Source organism: Podarcis pityusensis (assembly GCF_964106645.2).
Source record: "Podarcis pityusensis genome assembly, chromosome: 14".
Classification (NCBI taxonomy): Eukaryota; Metazoa; Chordata; class Lepidosauria; order Squamata; family Lacertidae; genus Podarcis; species Podarcis pityusensis.
Window position 1 is genome coordinate 14418220 of NC_138039.1, and position 9809 is coordinate 14428028.

The 9809-nt window shown below is 50.0% G+C and overlaps 1 protein-coding gene across 3 annotated transcripts; it reads left to right on the top strand.

Annotated features, from left to right (window-relative positions):
* The first annotated feature begins 207 nt into the window (after nucleotides 1-207).
* LOC308463235 (uncharacterized protein) lies at nucleotides 208-7412 on the top strand. 3 transcript variants are annotated; one of them, XR_013979526.1, is made up of 3 exons: nucleotides 208-2235; nucleotides 5631-6303; nucleotides 7080-7412. XR_013979526.1 is itself a non-coding variant. In XM_080981425.1 (2 exons), exons 1-2 carry the CDS (start codon nucleotides 1563-1565, stop codon nucleotides 6203-6205), a joined length of 1248 nt encoding a protein of 415 aa, XP_080837551.1. In that variant the 5' UTR covers nucleotides 208-1562; the 3' UTR covers nucleotides 6206-6844. The 3 variants fall into 3 exon arrangements, 1 of the variants encoding a protein (XP_080837551.1); XM_080981425.1 differs by lacking the exon at nucleotides 7080-7412 and having other exon boundaries at nucleotides 5631-6844; XR_013979527.1 differs by lacking the exon at nucleotides 208-2235 and having other exon boundaries at nucleotides 2242-6303.
* Nucleotides 7413-9809: the final 2397 nt, after the last annotated feature.

The following is a 9809-nucleotide window of genomic DNA, read 5'->3' on the forward strand; positions in this document are numbered from 1 at the left end:
AGAACTAGGTCTTAAGAAATGTTTGGCCTTCTGACAGAATTCTAACATTTCCCCCCCTTAAACAGAATTAATTGGGAAAAGAAAAGGAGCTGCGGTCTATATCTGACTGCTTCATGCTGAAGCGTGGTTGCAGTAAGCCTCATTAATTGCATTTATTTAATGTCAAAGGTAAAAAGGTTTGCTGAAAGTTGTACAGGTGGCTGGTTTTGTTAAAGCGTGTTCTCCTTCAGGGAGAGCACGTGTTGCGGTGGGGTCTACTGAGCCACCCCCTTTGTTGCTGGGTAAGTTCTCCAAGATGGCCAGGGGGCAGTGATTGGATTGCTGAGTTGCTGGGGCAAAAGTTGTGTTGCAATTTTGGTGGGAGGGGTAAAAGGTTTAAATACTCTGCACGCAGCCTTGTACTTTCTCTTTTGCTGCGTGCAACGGATCAGACACAGCGGAAGAGACTGGTTGTATTCAGCATTTATCCCTTCCCTATAACCCTCCTTTAATTGCCTATCCTTGCCTTTTAATTTTACTTTAATTTAATTTTCTTATTAGTTTAACCCCATTGGACCCCTCTTTTAATTTAGCGGCTTCTGCCGCCTCTCGGCGGGGCCGGGGTCCCCGGGTGGGGGGGGGGATTTGTGTTGGCCTTCCCTGGTGAGCTTTGGGATAGGCCGCGGCCGTTGGCCCCATACAGCAATTTTGGGGCTTCCCCGCAGTTTGTCTGGGGCTCTGCCAGCCCTGTGCCCTCTCCTCTTAATTTTGGCTGCTCCGGCCGTCTTTTTTAGGAAGCCTATGGTCTGATCCTCGGCCAAGGCTCCTTTTAGCTTGCTTTAACTGCAACGCGTCTGGAGCGCCGTTTGGGAGCCCTCAGAGCCGCCGATCAGCTGTTCGGCGGCTGCAGCAGCGTTTCTGGGGTCGCCTGGGTGCGGGGACCTTGCTGCCACCTTCGGGGGTCTTGGCGTGAGTCCCGCAATCCCCCCTTACCCCTGGGCGACTCACCTTTTCGCTCTCCGCGGGGGCGCTGGGTTGCCGGCAGAGTTTCCTGGGCGCCGTTTTGTCTGGCCTCCTGGGGGCCTTGCCTTGCCGACGGGGCCTTTTCTCCAGCAGGCCGGGACGGTTGCGGCCTTTTGGCTGGTGCCCGGGCTGGGGTGGTGCTGTCCCAGCTATTTCGGGGCGCTGCGCTCAGCCCGTTTTGGCGGGAGCGCCATTTTGCTGCAACATCGCCCCACAGTGGCCTCCAGTGGCTGATCTGGGTAACTGCAGCTAGTTTTAATGTGCATTTCTTTTTGTTGCCTCTGCTGCCACCTTCTGGTGGCTGGTGTTACTGCACCCCTTTTGTAAAATAAATAAAATCTGATTTAATTTTATTTAATAATTTAGTTACTTTAGTAGCTCTTGTATTGAGTTAATTTAATTGTTATTGGTTCTGGGGTTTTTCTGACTGTCGTGAGGGCGTACGTTTGGCTGACGTGCTTCTTGCATCTTGGGGCTATTTAATTTATTGAAAATTTGTTTTATTTTAATTATATTCAATTTTAGTTTTCTTTGGTTTTCCTTTTCTTTCTCAAGCAGGTATGGCCCCGAAAAAGGCTGCAAAAAGGCCCGCTGCTACCCGGACTTCAAAGCGGCCAATAAAAGGCCCTTCTCAGGCGTTGCGATCTGGCGCACCCAGACAGGCAGAGGACAGCCTGGGATCCCTAGTCACCAGGATGGCTGGTGATCCAGCAGCTTTAACACGTCTCGCGGCTGAGGTGGACGGCCTCATTCGGCGATGTTCAACGCAGTCTTCTGCCCCAGGGGGGCCAGCTTCCACGGTTGGCCCATCTTCGCCTGCATCTTCATCTTCTAGCGAAGATGGGGGAGAGGCAGTAGTTGCTGGGGTTTCAGTGCGGGCTTCTCAGCCATCACAGCCCCCAGTCTTACCTGTTGCGCGGGTTGGCTCACGGGGGCCGAGACGTACCACACGCCGTTCGGCTGGGAGGCAGGCCCTTATGGCATCTCCCTCCTGGGTGGTTTCGCCTACTCAGTCTACTGCGGATGCATTGTCGGGGCCTAGTCATTCACGTAGGGTCTCTTCTCAGTCTGTTCCAGGTACTTCACAGCAGACAGTAGACTTGGAGTCCTCGGATGAGGATAGTCTTCCTACTCCTGCGAGAACATCATCTGGGGGGCATCGTTGCCGCAGGAAGAGGGCTAAGAAGCGTGCCAAGAGGAGGAAGGTTGACACTTCATCTTCTTCTTCTTCTGGTACGTCTTCGAGTTCTGATGACGAGACAGAGGCATCTTTAGACCTTTACTGGGGTTTTGGTGAAGAGGCCGGGGGGTTTCCCAAATGGATTTGGGAACGGAGGGCCAATTCGCACCGAGCAAGGTATGGTGCGGTCCAGGATTGCCGTGATGGCGTGCTGGTGCCTGAGGTGAAAGTCTCCACAAATTCTGTGAGGGACATCATACCTGGGGCTCATTTGTCAACTAAGTTGCGGGCTAGAATTTTAAACGGCCGCTACGTGGATATATTTAAATTAGCACCCCCGCCTGCAAGTCCTGATTCTCAGGAGAAGGATGATTCTTCCAAAAAACGTGCTGGGTCTAAGAAACTGGAGAAGACGTTTGAGCGCTGGCTCGATGGCTTCCAGGTTTTTGCTGGAATCGTAGTAATGGCTTATCCACGCAGAGCCCATCACTTGATGGTCTATTTGTCCATCGTGCGCTCTGCTTTCACTATGGCAGGCCAATTGGCTGCGATAGCGTATGATGTAAATTTTAGACGCAGGGCAGCTAAGATTTCTTCGGCTCGCTGGGATCGTAAGGATTTGGACGTGTGGACCACCTACGTGGTTCCACACATTGAAAAGAAAGCCCTGGAACAGCAGAAGCCGAAGGCGGGTCCATTCAGACCCACACGCAAACTTACTTGCTGGGATTTTAACAAGGGTTCCTGTCAGCGCCAGTTCTGTAAATTTTCCCATGTGTGTGACAAATGTGCCGGGGGTCATCCTGCTTCCACTTGTTTGGGCAGTCGGCGGCCCTTTCGTGGAGGAAAAGGGGGCTCCCAGCAGCCCCCAAAGGCTGCCACTCCCGCCTCCACCTCTGGAACAGGGAAGTAGTGCTTTGACGGTCCTGGCTTATACTCCAGTGCGTTTGTCGGCACTAATTCCTTGGTTGCAGGCTTACCCTAAAAAGGAGGCTGCAACTTACTTGCGTGAAGGTTTTTCTTTAGGTTTTCGGATTCCTGTAGCCACGGCTCCCGAGGCACGGAATCCCCTTAATCAAAAGTCGGTTCGTGAAATGCCAGAGGTGGCGCGCAAGAAGATTGAGAAAGAGGTGGCTTTACATCGTATGGCTGGCCCTTTCTTAGATCCCCCTTTCCCTAACTTACACATATCTCCACTGGGTATTGTTCCCAAGAAAGCTCCGGGGGAATTTCGCCTGATTCATAACTTATCTCATCCTCGTGGCACATCAGTAAATGATGTTATTCCTCCGGAGCTTTGTTCAGTGAAGTATGCTTCTCTTGATCAGGCGATCAAGATGATCAGGAAATTTGGCCCAGGTGCCTTGCTAGCTAAATGCGATATAGAATCTGCATTTCGCTTGCTACCAATTCATCCAGAGGATTATTGGTTGCTAGGTTTTCAGTTTGAGGGAAAATTTTATGTTGACAAGGCTATGCCTATGGGATGCTCAATAGCATGTTCTGCTTTTGAGTGTTTTAGCACCTTTTTGGAATGGGCTTTGCGTGTTAAAACCGGCCTGGTAGGTGTGTCGCATTATCTCGATGATTTTTTATTGGCCTCTGCACATGACACCGGCGATTGCGTGGTATTGCTGAGAGCCTTTGCTTCCCTTATGGAAGAATTTGGGGTACCATTGGCAGCTGATAAGACTGAGGGCCCATCTACCCAACTGACCTACTTGGGTATCCAATTGGATACTGTGTCACAAACCTCAAGCCTTCCACTTGATAAAATACTTACCCTCCGGAATGTCATACAGGAGCTACTTCCTTTGAGGAAGATTACTTTGCGACAACTGCAATCCTTGCTGGGTCACTTGAACTTCGCATGTAGGGTGGTGGCCCCTGGCCGCCCATTTTGTTCACGCTTGGCTAGGCTTACAGCAGGTTTAAAGGCCCCGCATCACAGGGTGCGTATGTCCGCGCAGGTTCGCGAGGACCTCCGGATTTGGTTAGAATTCTTGGAAGAATTTAATGGCGTGTCCTTGTGGCAGGACGTTTTGAACCTCCACAATGATTTTCAAGTGCACTCTGATGCTGCGGGTTCACTGGGTTTTGGTATCTATTGGAAAGGTAGATGGTGCGCTAGGCGCTGGCCATCTGCTTGGCAGGGGGAAGCGATCACGCGGGACCTAACGTTTCTTGAGTTTTTTCCCATTGCAGTAGCTGTGCATTTATGGGTCGACGAGTTCAGGGACCACCGAGTTTGTTTTTGGTCCGACAATCAGGCTGTTGTGAACGTGCTGGCAAAACAGTCATCTCGCTCCCCCAGGGTATCGGCCCTGTTGCGGGCATTCGTTTTGCATTGTTTGAAATTTAATATTGTATTTTCTGCACGTTTCATCCCTGGGGTATCTAACGAGATTGCTGATGCTCTATCCCGTTTTCAGATGGAGCGATTCAGGTCCCTGGCTCCAGAGTCTCGGGCGCATCCGGAGTATTTCCCGGAGCATCTCTGGAACCTTGGCAGCAATTAGTATTGCAGGGAGTAGCCGCCTCCATTTCTTCATCCACTTTGGGGTCTTATAAAAAAGCATGGACTGACTTCTTAAATTTTACCCAGTCAGTCGCAGGCAGCATATCTTCCCCTCCCTCCACTTCTCAAGTGTTACAGTATTTGGCACATATGTTCCAGCTGGGCCGAGCTGCTAGGACACTGCGGATTCATTCCGCAGCAATTTCCTTTTTTAGTAAATCATTTTTCAACAAGGATCCTTGTGCCAAGTTTGTAGTGCGCAAGGCCTTGGAAGGTTGGGGTCGTCTTGCTCCCCCTAGCAAAGCAGTTCGGCAGCCTATCACTTTTGAGTTGCTGAGCAGAATGCGTGCCAAATTAAGGGTTGTCTGTTGGTCTAAGTATGAGGCCCGCCTTTTTTCGGCGGCCTTTTCAATTGCATTCTTTGCCGCATTACGGGTGGGGGAGGTGGTCATGGAGGCTAGGCAAGATGGCGGTTCCAGGGGGCTGCTGCTTCAGGATGTATGTTTATCCCCTGTGGAAGTGAGAATCGTGGTGCGTAATTCGAAAACGGACCAATTGGGTCGGGGGGCAGTTATGAGGCTCCCCGTAACTGGGGAGCCTGGTCCTTGCCCGGTTAAGGATTTGAGGAAATTCTTAGCAGTGAGGCCCTCAGGGGAGGGTCCACTGTTCATTCACGAAAATGGTCGTCCCTTGGCACGGCATCAGTTTTCCAAGGTAATGCGTAAGGTTATTTCTGCTTGTGGGGTCCCGGCTTATGGTTTTGCACCCCATTCCTTTCGCATTGGTGCTGCTACAACAGCAGCCCATTGGGGGTTGTCGGCCCACAGGATTAAGGACTTGGGCCGGTGGAAATCTGATGCGTTCAAGGGTTACGTGCGGAAGAGATGTTGAATTATTGTAGTTGATGTGTGCTTGTTCTCCACCCTGTAGGTCTCGCTCCAGTCCGTATCTGGATTGTGGGGCACAGCATCGTGTACTGGGCTGGCATCAGAGCGAGGCAGTCTGGAAGGGGACCGGATCTTGGCTTCCCACAGCACGTAAAGGTGTCGTGGATATCCAGACGTGGAATGCGGTGGAGTGAATTCATCCCACTAATTAAGCAGAGGGTGCTTTCACATGGCCCCCCTTCGGCAATTGTGGTGCAGTTGGGGGAAAATGATATGGCAAAGGTTGATTGCTTCACTTTGCGATCCGTGATTCTAAAAGACTTGGGGGAATTGGTGACCTTAATACCCAACGTTAAAATATTTTGGTCACAATTGCTGCAAAGGATCAATTGGCAGGGCATTTCTCAACCCAAGGCTGCTGAAAGGGCCAGGAAGCGCATTAATTCCGCAGTGAGCAGGAGGGTAACGGAATTGGGTGGGTTGGTGATTTACCACCCGGATATTACCTTCAAGGCTCTGGCCCTTTACCGCAATGATGGGGTACATCTTTCCGAGCTGGGGAATGATGTCTGGTTGGATGCGGTAATTGGAGGGTTGAAGAATGGGTTGGGATTGTGAGTGGTTGGCGGTGAGCATAAGGGCTCAATTGGCGGTTAGGCATTGGTTATAAATCTGGTGGAGGAGGGGTTAGGATAGGCTGGGCCTGCCCCTCCATGGTTGCTGCGGAAAGGGAATTCCGTTAAAGGAATCCTGGGGCTTGCCATCTTTTCGTCCAATCCCTGGAATGGGACTAGGGCCGGCAAGCCTTCGGGGAGCAGGCGGGTGAGAATTGAGGGTCTGTGTCTCAGCTCCATTTCTCCCCGACTTGCTTTCCCCCGCACTGTCTTTCGGTGGTGCCCGGAAGTCAGTTCTGTCCCCAGGCGGGGGGACAGATAGTCTTAACCAATGCCTAAACAACCACTCACGTTTGTATTTTAATAAAGTTGTGGCCAAAATCATGCCAAAAATCTTAAACAAAAAATTACGTCTCCGTTGTGAGTTATTTTGGGGGTGGATCGGGGACCTCGACACGCAAAGCGTGTTCTCCTTCAGGGAGAGCACGTGTTGCGGTGGGGTCTACTGAGCCACCCCCTTTGTTGCTGGGTAAGTTCTCCAAGATGGCCAGGGGGCAGTGATTGGATTGCTGAGTTGCTGGGGCAAAAGTTGTGTTGCAATTTTGGTGGGAGGGGTAAAAGGTTTAAATACTCTGCACGCAGCCTTGTACTTTCTCTTTTGCTGCGTGCAACGGATCACCCGCCCACCCGCCCTAGAGTAAGGGGTTGTTGCATTGACCTTGCTATGCCTGTCATGGGGTCGTCTGCCTTTGAGCGGGGGCCTGGTAGGAATTTTTCCACCTGGCAAATTGGCCGGCTGGGTGGTTTTTGCCTACTGCGTAGCAAATCGTCACAACTTGTAAGGTTGCGGTTAGGCATTGGTTATAAATCTGGTGGAGGAGGGGTTAGGATAGGCTGGGCCTGCCCCTCCATGGTTGCTGCGGAAAGGGAATTCCGTTAAAGGAATCCTGGGGCTTGCCATCTTTTCGTCCAATCCCTGGAATGGGACTAGGGCCGGCAAGCCTTCGGGGAGCAGGCGGGTGAGAATTGAGGGTCTGTGTCTCAGCTCCATTTCTCCCCGACTTGCTTTCCCCCGCACTGTCTTTCGGTGGTGCCCGGAAGTCAGTTCTGTCCCCAGGCGGGGGGACAGATAGTCTTAACCAATGCCTAAACAACCACTCACGTTTGTATTTTAATAAAGTTGTGGCCAAAATCATGCCAAAAATCTTAAACAAAAAATTACGTCTCCGTTGTGAGTTATTTTGGGGGTGGATCGGGGACCTCGACACGCAAATCAAAACCCCTGCCCAAAGTGTACTGCCTTTTCCCACGCTTGTTATTATGAATTCCAAATGCTATCTTCAAACCAGGAAATCTGAACTCGTCTCAATGCATTCTAGTTGTTTTCTCCAGAGCTGGCACCTTCTTCTTCTTCTTGAAAAGGTCAAACTAGACATGACACAGTGGATCTGTGATAGAATCTCCTGGAGGTGTGTGGTTGGTTTTTTAAAAGTAATTAAAAGTAGCAGTAGAGAGTGATTTATTTCTTTTTTTGTATAAGATCTGTTAATTGGGCAAATTGTCTTTCCCTCCCATGATCTTTGCTCTTTCAGGGGTGACAAGCTGAACTTGCTGAAGATGCTTTTGAATTAAATAAACAGTGCAAGATATCCTGTCCAGACATATGCGCCCCTTATAGCCTATATATTTTCAATATCTTTTCAATATCTTTATGTGCCCCCTTGCCCAGATTGTCCGGAGTTTTGGGCTGGGTTGTCAACAATATGCTGATGACACCCAGCTTTATCTGTTGTTGGACGGCCGCCCTGACTCGGCCCCAGACACACTGACCAGATGCTTGGAAGCTGTAGCTGGATGGCTGCGTGGGAGCTGGTTGAAGTTAAATCCTTCGAAGACAGAGGTCCTTTGGCTAGGTCAGGATGACATGGGGTTGGGGGGCCAACTCCCATCTCTTGCGGCTGCTCAATTAGTGCCAGTGCCTTCTGTCAAGAGCTTGGGTATAACCTTCGACACCTCCCTTTCAATGGAGGCACAGGTTGCAGCCACAGCAAAGGTGGCATTTTTCCAACTCCGTCGTATCAAGCAGTTGGTCCCTTACCTTTCTCGCCCTGATCTGGCCACAGTGATCCATGCGACGGTCACCTTAAGGTCCACAAATAACAACACTTTGGAGGTACCAAGCCGCACGGTGGTTAGATTGGTCTCAACTAGGGCCAGGGCCTTTTCAGTACCGGCCCCAACTTGGTGGAACGCTCTGTCACAAGAGACTAGGGCCCTGCGGAACTTGACATCTTTCTGCAGGGCCTGCAAGACAGAGCTGTTCCGCCTGGCCTTTGGTTTGGACTCAGTTTGACCCTTATGTTTCCCTCCCCCTATGGTTTTGATTTATGGGCTACTATTAAAATGAGGCTGCATTTTAAATTGTATTTTAACCTGTGTTTTAATAAACTGGTTGTGTTTGTTTGTTTGTCCCTCCCATTATGTTTTATTGTAATTTTATTGGTGTTAGCTGCCCTGAGGCCAGCTCTGGCCGGGGAGGGCGGGGTATAAATAAAAATTTATTATTATTATTATTACTATATTTCCATGCTTTTCTTTGCTGCATGTTTTGCCACGTTAAATCCCGGCTGGGGTTCTCACATCAGAGTACTTGCCCCAAGCTTGGGTCTTGGCTTCCAGGATTTCCAATCTCTATCTAGTCATCAGAATTCTCCTCAGGCCATACATTGACTCCTCCTTGGCCCTGCTATGCAGCCAAAATGTTTTTGCTGGAGAAGAATGTGTTCTTGAACTCTGATAAGGTTTCTTGCTTGTCTGGTTCGTGGATAGAGAGGGGTGTGTGAGTGTGTGTGGAAACTAGCCTACTGCACAAAGGTAATATCTACACCTGCTGCTTTGCCCCACCCACGACTGGCATGTGGTCCTAGGAAGGTTGTCCAGAATGGACTGTGGCTCTCGGGCAGAAAAAGGTTCCCCACCCCTGATGTGGGTGATAGATAACATGCACATTCAACAGGGCTTAGAAGCAAATTAGGAACTAATGAAAATGAAGCAATATCGGAATCACATGCTCCAAAGAAATAATAATAATAATTTTAATATTTATACTCCGCCCATCTGGTTGGGTTTTCCCAGCCACTCTGGGTGGCCTACAACATATATAAAAACATAGCAAAACATCAAGTATTAAAAACTTCCCGATACAAGGCTGTCTTCAGATGTCTTCTAAAAGCTGTGTAGTTCTTTATCTCCTTGACATTTGAATGGAGGGTGTTCCACAGGGAGGGCGCCACTACCAAGAAGGCCCTCTGCCTGGTTCCCTGTAACTTAGCTTCTTGCAGTGAGGGAACCACCAGGAGGCCCTCAGAGGAGGACCTTAGTGTCTGGGCTGAACGATGGGGGTGGAGACACTCCTTCAGGTATATAGTGGTACCTCGGGTTAAGAACTTAATTCGTTCTGGAGGTCCGTTCTTAACCTGAAACTGTTCTTAACCTGAGGTACCACTTTAGCTAATGGGGCCTCCCACTGCATGATTTCTGTTCTCATCCTGAAGCAAAGTTCTTAACCCGATGTACTATTTCTGGGTTAGCGGAGTCTGTAACCAGAA